The sequence below is a fragment of the Danio aesculapii genome, chromosome 6 (genome assembly GCF_903798145.1).
Source record: "Danio aesculapii chromosome 6, fDanAes4.1, whole genome shotgun sequence".
Lineage (NCBI taxonomy): Eukaryota > Metazoa > Chordata > Actinopteri > Cypriniformes > Danionidae > Danio > Danio aesculapii.
The window spans coordinates 23,808,646-23,824,146 of record NC_079440.1 but is presented as its reverse complement, the minus strand read 5'-3'; the positions used below and the strand labels follow the sequence as shown (position 1 = coordinate 23,824,146).

Genomic DNA, 15,501 nt, shown 5'->3' with positions numbered 1-15,501 from the left:
GTGGCCCAGTGGTTAGCACTGTTGCCTCACAGCAAGAACGACACTAGTTCTAGTCCTTACCAAGCCAGCCGACGTTTCTGTGCGGAGTTTACACATTCTACCCGTGCTCACGTGGGTTTCCCCCGGGTTCCCCGGTTTCCTCCCACCGTCCAAAAACATGCAACTTAAGTTAATTGACTAATCCATATCGACACCATAGACATGCTCCTAGTAAGTGTTTATCTCTTAAGAGCAATCACTATCTGTTCATTAGCCACTACAGCAGGGGAGTTCTCGAGATCTACCTGAGCTCAAACTTCCCTCTCGCCTTGCAAACAGAAGGGAGCCCCAGGCTCGAGGATCTTATGAGCTCAGGGCTCTCTTCAAACACATCATGCCAAACAAGCTTTATAATCAATCATCAGCTACAGTAAGTGTGAACTCTTGAATTATAGTACAGCGGTACACAACTCAGTTTCTTATTAATTTAAATAATTTCATTTATGTTTACCTAACAAATATGCATCACAAAGTTGCTATGTAAAACAAACACAACCTACAGTAAATGCATGGAAATTGTATTTTTAATAATTATTATTTATTTATTTAATTCAAGTGCAAAGTGACTTCATGAAGGGTATTTTGATAGGTGCTTGCAGTAACTTTTAGGATGGTTATGAGTTTCCAGGGACAGTCCAATGGTCATGGTGTTCAGTTTGCTGGGTGCTTTTCTTAGGACTGTTCTGAGCATCCAGCGTGATCCCAGTAGCTGCTTTATGGTAAGTGTTTTGCTGTGTGCTTGCAAGCTAACTTCTTCTTGGGACTGTTCTGAGCATGCATATTTTGAAAACGCACACGTTTTTCTTCACAGATCACCTTTGGTTCTCCTTTAATATATGTCCTGGGCCTAAAGCTGGTCAAAGATGTCTTAGTTTCCTTCAGCTCCTGCTGCTCCCAGTCATGAGTCCTGAAAGAGTTAAGACGACCGCCCTCCAATATCCATTTGTGCTGCAAGGCTTCATGTGGTGTCATTCTCTTCTTGGGGTCCCACCTGTAATGGGTAATCATACGTACTCACCACACCATATGATAAACCACAATTTGATATTTTGTATTTATCTAAAAAATAATCTATTTTTTAAGCATTTGTCATGAATCAACATCCCTGGAAAATATCATGAGGGTTTTAAATAAAAAAAACTGACTTTCAGGGCACTGATTTTGTACATGGCCACTGTAGCAAACACCAGGACTAAATGCATGTTTGTTCCACACTTTATGCAAATTCACACTGCATGACTTCAAATTTGTGGGATCACCATTGTTTTCACCCTGCAAAACTCTCTAGAGTAGCATTCAGTTGCTGCTGTGTGCACACTACATGATAGATCAGTGACATGAGGATATACACTACATGACTACTCTAGAAACATTTGTTGACATCTCTGTCTGGCTCACAATGAATGTAAAAATTGATAAGGAAATAATGAGCACTTGAGAGACTGGAAATGATACAAAAAGTATTTTTAATAATTTACCAATGGAAAAGGTCTGTTCTCTGTTAAAATGGTCTAAGACTATGGAGGAGGAAATAGTTGGTGAGACTCAGGGGTTTCTGTTGAACGTTATTGTAAAGCTGATTTTTATTTTTTTTTATTTTTAAAGATTGTGGTCGGTCTATAACCTCTCCCAGAACTTCCTTCTGCCCTGTATTGCTCATTGGCTGGAGGTCATCACCGATGTGTTTTTCACACAAATTGTTATTGAATCACAGACAGGTCCAAATAATTTACATGCCAAATATTTCACATGCGCCAGCAACACGTCGGCAATTCTCTTGGATCAGATCTTTGATAATTCACAGTGCGTGACTCATGTAAACAAGCACCAATTTGCCTCTGATTTCTGGCATTTGTCTGCAATTTTACAAAACCTGTCTGTAAGACACAACAAGTGAATAGATTTTAAATAAATTTAAATAAATTATATTAAATAATATTGAAAATATGACTATATTGTGAAAATCCTGGACATTTTTTCTCCCATTATTACATTTGATTATTTATTTTCTAGTGTATTAAATACATTGTATGAAATGGAAAAACCCAACCTGATCTCACGAGGAAACGTAGCTGTTTTACATTTCGTCAGATTAGTGGGTAATTTGTATGAATATATATGAGTTCAGTTGTACGAAATTATGTGATTTTAAAAAGGAGGCGTGGCACCCAACCCCACCCCACCCCACGCCTAAACCCAACTATCATTGGGGGATAAGCAAATCATATTAAATTGTACGAATGAGATTGTACGAATTCATACAAACTAGCCACTAAATCAAAAAGGTACAAATTGCATTGAGATTGTATTGGAAAAATCCTCTTATAGCCATTTTACAAATATATTGCATGAAGCAAAATGGCATATCAAATCATTCTTATATCTTTCACTAAATAAAATAATCTTTAAAGTTTGGTATAAATAATCCAAAAGCCTAAAATTGTTTTATTAAAAAAAAATACATTGTTTTAACCTATTCATGTCTTACCATGTCACTTTATTTTTATATATTTTTTGGAAATTAAGTCCTGCTGTCCACTACAGTGGACATTGCATAACATATAAATGAAGTATATTATTTAAAACTTTTTTCATTTTTCGCCTTATGTGCTAAACAATGTAATTAAATATCGAATTCACATTTTTTCCCAGGTTTTAGGAAAGTCTAGTAATCAAAAGACACATACGTCAAACAGCGACGGATAAAATCCAAAAAGGAATAATCAGTGGTCCCCAGAATGCCAACCAGAGGTCGAGATTTGAGGAACTTGTGGACTCGAAGCTTGGCTTCTCCTTTCTGTGCCCCCTTCTGAACTTTAATAAAACAAGACACATGAAAATAGATTCAGCAAAAAAAAAAAACAAAAAAAAAAGATAAAACAGCTGGAAATTCACAATGTGTAAGTGAATGTATTGCATTTACCAAGAAAGTCAGACCAAACTTTAGATTGTTCAGTCATATCAGCAGGAGGAAATCCAAGCACCTAAAAAATTATTATAAACTTGTACATTAAAATGATATTTGCTTGTGAAAGCAGATTATCAGACACAGCCTTTACCTCTGTGATACAGGACAGCTGGTCTAGCTCATTTCTGCCAGGGAAGATGGGTCGCCCAGTGTAAAACTCTGCTAGGACACAGCCAAGGCTCCACATGTCCATGGCAGTGTTGTAGGGCTGTTGCAGAAGCACCTCAGGAGGACGATACCACCGAGTTCCTATGTACTTATAAACTACAGCAGATAAAGAGAGAGGGGAGAGTAATGATGAAACCTCTAATCTTCTCTCACACTTACCTCACATTTAAAGCATTTATAGCCTCATGCGCACCAGGACATTTATGATTCGTACTTATCACCAGTATTTTTCATTTTCATATATTCAACATTCATACCCAAGCGTTTTTACTGGCAATGAGCAGAGTGAATGTGCGAAATCACTCGCTGGCATAAGATGGTGCTTAATGAAAAATAGTAAAACCCAAGTATACAAGGTGACACGGTTACCTTCTGACACTCGAATGTTTCACAGAAGTCAACCTCAAAAGTCAACTTTTTCCTTGTGTATACATATAAGCTTTTACACTTCTGTTTAATCTCCTCCATTTCAGCACTCAAACACCAGCTCAAAAGTTACAAGCCATAGCAGAAAATTAGGTGAAATGCTTCATCGAATCCTATTTGATCTGCAATTCCTGCGTGCTTGCCTAGACCAATTTGTTCTTGAGCACCACAAAGTCATGTTTTACTGTCACTTTAGCAGCTCAAGGAACATGAACAAAAGCACCAATCTCACTGGTCACTGGTTTTTGTAAGTCATTAGCTGTTTTCATTCACCTCTTTTTATGCACATTTTTAACTATTGTAAAAAAAGCTTAATGGAAATGCCAATATGTGAAAATGTACATAAAAACATTTGTATGCGCACAACTGAGTAGGATAAACTTATAAACACATTTAATGCACACAAAAAACACATTTAGTTTGCCAAAAAAGTCATATGATTTTGTTTTAACGGATCATGTGACAACAAAAATGGGCACGGTTAGACAGAATTAATGGACAAACCAGCAGGCTGACAACATTGCCCCACATCTGTAATGTTGCCTCAGCCAATGTTCATCATTTTAAGTCATCATCTTGTGCCACCAAAAGCCACCACGTTCATTGTGTTTCATCTTTGTCTTCTGAAGCACAGGTAATTTATTACATAAGAAAAATGGCCTTCAGTGCCTTCTCTTACTGCATAAAATTGCATTTTTCCTTTTGAAATTTGGTGCTACTTTATCAGGAAATTAAGATTTACTTGTCTTTGACTTATTGGAAGGAATTTTTTTAAGGATTTATTTCCAAATGTTTTATGGTAGAGTCTAGTTTAGCACATAAATTTAAGTGAAGTTTATTTATAAACTGATGTCCATGGTGGTCCCGCATTAGCCAATACATGATTCACCAATCAGACGATTCCTAACTTCCTAACTATAAATAACCAGAGTATCTTACCTCAGTATCTTCATCTTGAAGAATCTCCCATCCCATCCCTACTCCCCTTCCTTTCTAGATTGGGTGACACGGCGGCCCAGTGATTAGCATTGTTGCCTCACAGCAAGAATGTCACAGGTTAAAGTCCCTACTGAACCAGTCGACATTTCTGTGCAGAGTTTGCTTGTTATCCCCATGTTCACGTGGGTTTTCCTGGGTTCCCTGGTTTACTCGTACAATCAACAATCATGCGACCATGATTGAATTGAACATTCTAAATTGTCATCATAGTCGCACTCTTAGTAAGTTGTACATCTCTTTTTAGCCATCCCTTTATCTGTCAATAGCCAGAAATAAGTCGGGGAGTTCATCGAGATCTACCTGAGCTTAAACTCCCCTCTTGCCCTGCTAACAGAAGGGAGTCCAGGGCTTGAATAGCTTATGAGCCCAGGGCTCTCTCCCGGGACAGCATGGCAAACAAACTTTATTATCAATCATCAGCTAAGTGTGAACTCTTGAATTCACATCTTTGGATGGAAACATAGCTATTGTGCAGAAACTTGTTAACATCCTTTATTGTAGTTATGAGGCATTATATTATCAATGGTGATAATTGCCTGTGACAATCATCCCAGTGGGCATTATATCTTAAAATGCAACTAACCTTGTTCATCCTCATAGCAGCTGATTCCAAAATCAGCCACCTTGACGTCAAAGTGCTCTTCACTGCTGACCAGGATATTGCCCTAGAAACACACACAAATTATTTCACTGCAGATTATCCAACGGTCAAAAACAAACAGATATGAACATTTGGAAACATATGGCAAAAAAAGGTTGAGTGTTAGCAAACTTACAGGCTTGAGATCAGCATGTATGATCTTCTCATCGTGAAGGACCTGTAGGCACTTCACCAATGAGCAGGCAAAACGATGGACCAGTATCTTGGAAAATCCCTGGCATTGGCGCTTTTTAAGAAGTGCATGCATGTCTGGCCTGTGTAGAGATAAAACGCACAATTCCCATTGAACAATCAACATCTTAGTTTTCCCTTTAGTGGGTATTCTGGCATGTTTCTGGAAGACACTTTTGGGAGATCGCTAGAAGACCAATCACTCTGAAGAGTAAGAAAATGGGCCAATGAATGCCAATGAGTTGGCAGAGCTTGGCTCTGCAGTTGCCAGTGATTAATCATTATTAGTGTATATAATTGGCACGTGCCAAGCGAGTAGTTAGATTTTCACCTCAGAGCAGCGGTCAAACTGGGCTACTTTCCCGTCCCCTGGACATCTCACTGGTAATTGAGCGGTTGGTAAGAGCAGTTTCACTATAAGTTTCACTAAAAGAGCAGATCCCCTAAGAGAGCAACACGGTCGAGCAGTGCATCTTTCTAAAGTTGTCGCTCCGACTGTATGTTTCTGGATGCGGTCGTTTCCTTGCCCCGGATGATGGACACGAGTAATACATCACATGTCTGAAGGGCGGGATGAGGCAGTGCTTGTGGACAGCTCTTGCCCTCACTGGAAGGGTTTGACTGTTGCGCAACTGAGGTCACGGCGTACTCTAGCATTAGGGTGCGCCACCCCTGCTGCTCCCCGCAAGCCGGTTAGCACACAGGCAGAGCTGAGGATTGCAGTGGGGGCTAATCCGTCACCTTCAACCTGGCCGGGATGGCCGCACTCTCAGAGGAGCGTGACAGGTTGGTGCTGTCCTGTCTGAGTAGCCTTAACAGGAAAACAGTTGTCCCACTGAAAACATTTCAGAGGCTTCTGGGGCATATGGCATCTGCAGCCGCTATTACACTTCATATGAGAACACTTCAGTGATGGCTTCATGATCGGGTCTCTAGACAGGCATGTGGGCACAGACCGGGTGTTCATCACTCCGCTGTGTCGCTGCACCCTTAGTCCTTGGATGGATCTTGCCCTTCTACGGGCCGGTGTGTCCTTAGAACAAGTATCCAGGCATGTTGTCATCGGACAACGGACGCCTCCATTATGGGCTGGGGGGCCTTGTGCAACAAGCATGCAGATCCGGGTTTGTGGACCGGACCCCGGTTGCATTAAACCTAGAGCTGTTGGCTGATATGTAAGCCCTTTGTGGAAGCTCAGGTTGACCTGTTTGCTTCTTCCTAAAATGGCCATTGCCAGTTGTTTTATTCTCTCTACGAGGTCCTCCTTGGCACAGATGCGCTGGTTCACAGCTGGCCCACGGGCATGCGCAAATATGTGTTTCCCTAGTGAGCCTATTGGCACAGACACTGTGCAAGGTCAGGGAGGATGAGGAGCGGGTCTTGTTAGTTGCACCTGTCTGGCCCAACTGGACCTGAGTTTCCGTACTCACACTCCTCGTGATGGCCGCTCCCTGGCATATTGCCCTGAGAGAGAACCTCCTCTCCAAGGGACAGGGCACCCTCTGGCATCCGCGCCCAAATCTCTGGAATCTCCACATGTGGTCTATAGACGGGGTGCGGAAGACTTATGTGACTTAGCGGCGTCAGTGGTTAACACCATCACTCAGGCTAGAGCACCCTCTACGAGACATGCCTATGCCCTGAAGTAGAGTCTATTTGCTGAGTGGTATGCTTCTCGATGAAAAGACCCCCAAACAGATTAGTGTTGTGTTATCCTTCCTTCAGGATAAGCTGGAGCATATGCTGTCACCCTCCACACTGAAGGTTTATGTTGCTGCCATTTCCACTCACCATGACGCGGTGGATGGTAGCACAGTCAGGAAGCATAATCTAATTATCCAGTTCCTCAGAGGTCCACAAAGATTGAATCCCTCCCACCCCCCTCTCATGCCCTCCTGGGATTTCTCAATAGTCCTGGCAGGTCTGCGGAGAGATCTTTTCAAACCACTCAACTCAGTATTCTTAAACATTCTGTCCATTAAGACCGCTCTGCTGGTTGTGTTGGCATCGATCAAGAGGGTCAGGGATCTGCAACCATTTTCGGTCAGCGAATAGTGCCTGTAATTCAGGCCGGCCTGCCCGGCTATGTGCCCGATTTTCCTACCACCCCATTTAGAGACCAGGGGGTGAACCTGCAAGCGCTGCCCATGGAAGAGGCAGACCCAGCCCTTTCACTGCTTTGTCCCATTTGCTCTTTGTGCCTCTACGTGGCAGAAGAAAAGTGCCGTATTAAAACAGAGGTTGGCCCACTGGATAGTAGATGTAATTGCCCTTGCCTATCAGTGCCAGGGCGAGTAGTGTCCACCGGGGGTGAGAGCACACTCAACAAGAAGTGTCTCCCCTCTTTTGGGTAGCAGGTGGCCTCCGCAATCTAAATTCTTTCTAAATTATTCAGGGCCTAGGGGACGTTGCAATGTTGCATCTTTGGTGATGCTTGTGCACTCACGCTATGCTTGGCAAACTTCACATCAGGGGCGTGACAGGCTTAGCTGCTGTGGCGTTTTCCATACACTGTGCCAAAAGTGTCTTCCAGACTCACGTCGAAGTTCCCACTTAAGGGGAATGTCTTTGATGTACAGTTAAATCTTGTGTTCAGTCTTTTTGTTTATTGTTTATATTTTTGTTTATTTGTTCTATATTTCTTATTGCTGGTGGTGTCTAAGAGCTACCAAACAAAATCTGTATGATTAATTCTAAATCTAACATGTCTGCATAGTTTTGAGTATAATGTCAAATATTATACTCATAACTTTAAATGGATAAATAAAAACAATTATTAAATAAAAACTATTTAAATCCATAAGAATAGCATCCGTTGTGGATTTTATCTAAAGAAGTTGCTACTCGAGCCTCTTGAGGAGCCTCATTACAGAAGTTGTACACATCAACGGTTCAGACTATTGATCTCCAGTTGTCACTGCATTGTTTGAGAAATGCACCGCATATCATCGGCTGAAATATATGTTCTCAGTCACACTCACCCCAGAAGCTCAAATGTAATGCAGAAATGGTTGCGGAAGGTGAAGTGCTCTTTCATTTGGATGACATTGGTGCTGGTGCCTTTGCCTTTCTGAACCAGAGCTTCCAAAATCCTGACTTCTGTCTTATATTCTTTCCTGATAAACAACAAAGTATTTTCTATTTATGTCAATTTTGTTTTAAATGAACTATTTTTTAAAATGTACAAATAATTAAAAAGCCTTTATCTATTCAAATTGTAATTAAGAGACTCACCAAGCACGTATCATAATTTTAATAGCAACCATCTCATTGGTCTTGTGGTCCTGACATTTGAACACCTGTGCAAATGTTCCTTTACCCAAAACATCAAGTACCTCATATCTATAGGCAATGTGGTCATGAGCAACCTGTGAACAACACAACAGAAACATTTAATATGCAAAATCAGAAGCTCACAGCTATTACAGGAATATTTTGAGTTCATTTTGCTGCCAGGTTAAAGGTGAATTTTCATTATTGTAATAGCGAAATTAATCAGCCCAAAGACATGCTGTAAGTGAATTGAAAAAAACGAATGGCCGTAGCGTATGAGTGTGAATGGGTGTTTTTCAGTACTGGGTTGTGGCTGGAAGGGTATTCTCTGCGTAAAACATATTAGTGGTTTATTCTGGTGTGGTGACCTCTGAAATACAGACTAAGCTGAAGAAAAATAATGGAATTAATATGGCTAAAGCACTAATAGACATGACAGAGTTTTATTAGCCTGGCTATTAAATTTTAATTCTTTTTCAATTATTTCCCAAATGGTGTTTAACTGAACAAGGATTTGTCAGAGTATTTCCTATTATATATGTTTGAAGATAAAGTCTTATTTATTTTAGTTTATTTGAGTTATTTTAGTATGGCTGGAATAAACCATTTTCAGGTAAATATTATTAACCCCAATGTTTTTTTTTCTTCCATTGACTACAGAGCAAACCACTGTTGTCCAATGACTTCCCTAATTAATCTAATTCAGTCATATTATATTTGACAGCCATCATGACAGTCAAATAAATGAGTTATTAGAAATTATTTATTAGAACTATTATGTTAAAAAATGTATTAGAAAACAAATCTCTCTGTGAAACGTAATTTACAAATATTTGAAATATAATTACACTTTCACAAATAAACTTGTCTTTAACCTCATTACATCTCATTAAAGTCTGTTTGGCTAAAAGATTCTAAGAACTTGTTTGTTGTTGTTTATGAATGCTTTGAAGTTTATTGCGTGTTACAATTTAAACGTAAATCAATATTTTATGTTCAAATATTTACAGGGACTGTAAAATGTGTAAGATGTACTGTACATTTACTGATAGTTTCATTATTATTGTATTTTTTACTACTATCATTTACCTAAATGTTAAATGATATGTTAACTATTAAAAAAAACAATTACCATAATATAATGCCCTTTGTCATCATCATACTCTTTGAGCTTCTCAGCCTTTAGGCCGAGGTACCAGATCTCAGAGTATCCCAGGATCTCCTTCTGCTCCAATTTGTTCAACTTTTTGCCATATTTTCTTGTTACCTCTGTTAAGAAAAAAGAACATTGAAAAAAAAAAAAAACATTGACAGACAAGATAATCATAACCTTTTTGAAATAAATATGACCATAAGTGAAAATAAATTAAGAGAAAGTTAATTAAATAAAAAAAAAAAAAAAAAACAATACCTCTGATACAAAGAGGTTCCTTCTTTTTGTTGTCCTTCTTTCTAGATGGACCATTTTGTTTTGAGGTGCCTGGCTTTTGATCCTGCTGAGGGACAAAAATAAAAAGGTGGGGGGGGGGGGGGATTATGCAAGTGCTCTGCTTTCAATATTTAGTAAGTTTGTGACTATACGTCTACAGGACTTGTGAATTCCAAATATCTATAAAGTGCAAAAGAACTTGCATAGACACTCTGAGAGATGTATGGGAGTTTTGGCTTGGTGGGACGGTTTAACGTTTGACCATTCTGTGGGACAGACTTGACTGGCTGCTCAGCCCTCACTGGAAAATGAGATTGGAACACCTAAAGAAGAGATACACAAGGTGAGACAAAAAGACACATTAGGGTAGAAACTGATGTTGTGAATTAAAGAAGAGACAAACCAGGAGAAATTCTGATTTCTCATTAAAGGATTCTGCTTTGAAGATAACCGAAAGTGAATTACGTTTTGATTGTATATGCATATAATAAAATAAATAAATAAACTTGTGTTGTAAAAACTAATTACATTACATATTTTGTACAATCAAACTCTAAATAAGGAAAAGTTTGACCATGTGTCAAACGTTTCTGTTTTCTTGTTTATCAATGTTTGATTGTGTAATACAGATATGAGATGTCCAAACTTTTTTAAAGACCTAAACTATTTATTTAAATGTATTTATTTGACTAAAACCTGAATTTCCATGACCTAAAAATGACAGAAAAAATTTTATATTTTATATTCACTATGAGAACAACAATGCGTAATTCAATGGAAAAAATCCAAGGTACTCTTTACTCATCTAACCAACATTTCGTTCATGTCAACTGGTAATAAAATTAAAAAGGGTTTATGTTTTTTTCCTCACAAAACACATGCAAATGAAATCAATAAAAAACTATAATCTGTGTGAAAATTAAACTGCATTTATTGTTTTCAGTCAATGTAACTGGTAATTTTTATTAGATAAAAATTAATCTTAATAAAATTAAAAAAAATGTTTCAGAGTGACTAACTAACATTACAAACCACATTCGGAAGAGGCTGAGCCCGCTGCTTTTTAACGTCCGCCCTGTGGTTCTCCTGGCTGATGGACGGCGGCCGAGAAGCCGGCGGTTTGTTCAGTGAAGGAAACATGCTTTTGTCATTCAAATGAGTGAATCAAACCAACCAACACCGCTCAAGACAGTTGTTGATATAGTTAACGCTACACCAAATGACTTCTTTGGTGAAATATTTTCGTTAATACCGATAGCTTTTGTCTCGGAATGGTCTACACAGACTGCTCTTAATCGGCCGTGGGTATTCTGAAATTCCACATCGTTCCATATCCATTCCATTCACTATATGACGTCTATTCGAATGTAGCCTTTTTTAAGCCGTTCGTACGGAATAGTGGACGTGAATGTAAAGCGCAAGAGATGGTGGCAGTGAAGAAAGAGAAAGGAAAAAAAAACAGTGCGGTATAAAGGGTTACATTAACAATTAGAAAAACGGTGAATATAAGGGCTTATATGATTCGTAAATACAACATTATTAAAACCAAATTATGTAAAAAAATAACAAATGAAGCCAACCCGAAAGTTCTAATGGCTCCTACTTCATTACCATTAGAAACATTACTAGCAGCCAGCCATTCAAACAGTAGTAGCCATATGTGTGCTTTAGCTGTTTTTTCTTTAGATTTTTTGTTAGTTTTAAAATGTCACCATTAGCCTATATAAATCATGTTTTTTTTGTACATAACTATGCAACAGTAACGCAAAATAAATGTCGATTTGGAGTGTGACTAACTGAAAATTGTGCACTCAGTGTACATCGAACTCAATTTAAAAAGCTTGAGATTAAAATTCTTTAAATATGTACTTTCTTAAAGTTGTATTGTGTATCTTCAATAATTATTTACTAAAGTTATCAAATATTTATATAATTAAAACAGTCAAGCTCACGGAATTGCTGCACCATTTTCTCACTGAAGATAACATCCTAATGTTTGCTACTGATTTGATTTCATACCAAACTTCTTCAGAGCCGTCATTTTTGGATTCTACCAGCAGAGGGACCGTCAGTATCTAAAACACATAATGCTAATATAGTACTTGACTATATTACAGTAGTTCCTGGTGCTACTTTTTGAATGGTCATACATACATGGATACAGTCCTAGTGTGTAAGGTGAGTAAATTACAGCTGTTACGTTTGGTGTAAAGTGAACATTTAATGGTCAAGAAACTGTCTCATCTCCAAACAAACAGTGAAAAAGCAAATATCCAGTCTCAAAAATTCTAGGGAGAAACAAAATGTAACAAGCATTCCAGTATCATACTATAAAGTTTAATGGCATTCAGAACAGTGGCAAAATAACTTACTTCAAGCCCACACTCAGACACTCGGGCAGACAGAATTCATCTCCAACTACACTGTGAAAAGTACAATTTAATATATAAAAAAGGAAAATGCCAACACTTTAGCAGAGGAAAACTGACCTGCACTTATAAGTGTGAATCAATGTGGACTGAATTATCAACTCTAAATTATGAAAAATTTATCTCAGGCCTGTTACCTTGCGAGATCATCTGAAATCTACAGATGCCTGAGCATTTGAAGTTGCAAAACAAGAAATTACTTTAGAAAGAGTCTTTCTCTCTTTTCTTTATTCTTCTCCAACCAATACTCCTAGTGTCCATTATTATTATTATGAGTCACTATTTTCTTCTTCGTCTTCCTCCGCCTCATCAGATCTATTGGCATCATGAGAATCCAAACTTGTGTCAGTTGCGAACGGGTCTTCTCCCTGTGACAGAAAATGAGTTAAACATTTTAAATTCCTTCCAGAAAACTAGCACTTCTAATTGTGTTTAAAACATGGTTACCTTCATGTACTTCTCATAGCGCTCCTTCACATCATCGTTATTTATTATGGCTTTGGCTGTGGCCACACTTTCTCTTTTTAACTGCTCCTTGTAGGCCTTTGAGTGGGATAAATCGAAGCAAAATGATAAAAAGCCTTACATTTAGCATTTAAAAGGAAAAGGACAAAGATATGGTACCACTTTGCTTTTGAGGTGGGTGAGTGAATGAAGATGTTGCTGTACAGAACTGAAAGCACCGGAATGTGAACATCACACGCAACACAGTAAACCACCTCCATTCTTCTCATGTAATCATCTTCAGTCACCCCTGTAAGAGCAATTAAATCTGTTAAAGGTATAGTTTAGCCTAAAATGAAAAAAAAAAAAAAAGAAATGCTCACCATTTACTCAACCTTAAGAGCTTCTTTTATATATTTTATAATTCTTTTATATATATATATATATATATATATATATATATATATATATATATATATATATATATATATATATATATATATATATATATAGAACATAGAAGATATTCTGAATTATGCTGAAAAACTATAACAATTACTATACATCATAGAAAACAAAGTAAATACTATGGAAGTTAATGGTTACCGGTTTTCAACATTGTGCTAAATATCTTCTTTTAATATCATAAAAAAAAACAGGTTGTATGCATTACATTATATTGTTTATGATGTCATGCACATTTATAACATCATGCTGGCTTGAGCGGCGTCATACCTTCCATTATTTTTGCCCACTCATCTTTGCTGCGTCCAAAAGAAAACTTTAGTTTGTGTAGATTGGAGACAGTTTTATGAAACTTGTTAACCATGCAGTCCTGTGCAATAATGGGGTAAAAACGTATATCAGCAAAAATGATGCAAATGCCTACTATGAATCAAAATAAAAAATGTAAAAAGCCTTACATGCAAAAAGCTGATGACTTTGTCATCAAATTTGGCTTGCCGTCTTATATAGTCAAGAGTCTCTCTGTGATATGTGCTTCCAAAGTGTTTCTCAATGTCTTTGTCTTCAAATGTGTGGAATTTACAAAAAGCACATGTAAAAGCCCATCTAAAGAAAAACACACAAAACACTGTGAATTCGACACTGCACTTAATGCTTCATGTGTTTGTATAAATGAGTTAAATGCATAATCTACAATATTTTGTATTGGCAACATTATTTAAATTAGTTAGCCTTTCAAATGATAATGCAACATTATCCAATGAAATGTAGCAGATCTCCTCAAATTCTGCCTTGTTAATAAAATGTTAAAGACCATTAATAGATTAACATTTAGTTACAATTATGATTTATCATATGATTTTATGATGACGTTAAGAATTAGTTCACCCAACAATTAAAATTTTGTTTTATATTACTCATGCTCATGTCATTTTAATCACCCAAAACCTTTGTTCATCTTCAGAACACAAATGAAATGATATTTTAGATTAAATGCTAGAGCTCTCTGGCCATCATGAGAGGTTTAAAGTACAGAAAAGGAACCAAAAACATTCAGGAACAGTCAAAGCATTGCATGTGGCTTCAGTGGTCCATCTGTAATCATATGAAGCTCCAATCACACTTTTTTTGTCCCAAAAAACCCTATGTTCTCTCTTTAGCTGCACCAGGTCCCAATACGTGTTTACAACAGGAAAACTACTACTACTCAAGTGTTGTGCTGCGGGCTCCAACAGAAAAAATGTAATTTTGACAGTAGTAAACATGCACTCTCACAACCTGATGAGAATTTTTTTTATTTTTTTCTACTCAAAAGTGTTCTAGGAGCTTTATTTGATTACAGTTAACCCACTGAAGTCACACAGAATGTTTTGACAATGCTTTTGGTTTCATTTCCGAACTTAACATGACCCTTAGTGACAGGAACAGAAAGTTCTCGGATTTAATCTACAAAATATACATTTGTTTTAAGAATATAAACAAAATCTCAGAGGATTGGAACATGAGGATGAGTAATTAATAATAGACTTTTCATATTTGTGTGAACAAAATCTTTAAGCATTTATCTTGTTCTGCAGATTTATTTTTGTCTTTTTTTTTAATTTTTGGCTATATCCAGCAAGTAAAACATCAGACTGAAAGATATTTTTAAAACAACTTCATGCATAAATAAATAAATAAATAATTAAATAAATATTGTGATAAGTTATTTGAGAAATCGACTCTGCATCAATCAGATATTTTCAAAATCATATTTTCAATAATCGCTATTCTCTCATGAATTGATTCTAGCTTAGTTTTTTACAGCAAATGATGATGTATGATTTACAAACAACCATAATCTGCTTGCGTCCAATTCCTTACAACTACCACTTGAACCTAAAGTAATCATTAATAAAGTTAGGAAAAATTTAAGCAAATTCTAAGATTGTTCATAGTGAGCTGTTTACATTAATCTAGTTGCATAAAATGCAAACTACAGTTCATGACTCTGAGCGCACAAGCCCTCTTCCTCAACATACAAGCCTCA

The 15,501-nt window shown here is 37.3% G+C and overlaps 2 protein-coding genes across 2 annotated transcripts in view; both read right to left on the bottom strand.

Moving 5' to 3' along the window:
• Positions 1-2,930: 2,930 nt before the first annotated feature.
• On the bottom strand, positions 2,931-12,175 carry LOC130230660 (dual specificity tyrosine-phosphorylation-regulated kinase 4-like). The gene is made up of 10 exons (XM_056459788.1): positions 12,154-12,175; positions 10,338-10,435; positions 10,117-10,201; positions 9,838-9,974; positions 8,674-8,800; positions 8,414-8,570; positions 5,377-5,515; positions 5,184-5,265; positions 3,099-3,271; positions 2,931-3,023 (listed from the first exon to the last, which is right to left on the bottom strand). Exons 1-10 carry the CDS (start codon positions 12,173-12,175, stop codon positions 2,931-2,933), a joined length of 1,113 nt encoding a protein of 370 aa, XP_056315763.1.
• Positions 12,176-12,457: 282 nt separating this feature from the next.
• znf326 (zinc finger protein 326) overlaps positions 12,458-15,501 on the bottom strand; it is an 8,765-nt gene continuing 5,721 nt past the window's right edge. The window contains 6 exon segments of the mRNA XM_056459032.1: positions 12,458-12,931; positions 13,011-13,106; positions 13,188-13,243; positions 13,246-13,317; positions 13,743-13,842; positions 13,931-14,078. Coding sequence (XP_056315007.1) covers positions 12,833-12,931; positions 13,011-13,106; positions 13,188-13,243; positions 13,246-13,317; positions 13,743-13,842; positions 13,931-14,078 — 571 coding nt within the window. The 3' untranslated portion in view covers positions 12,458-12,832.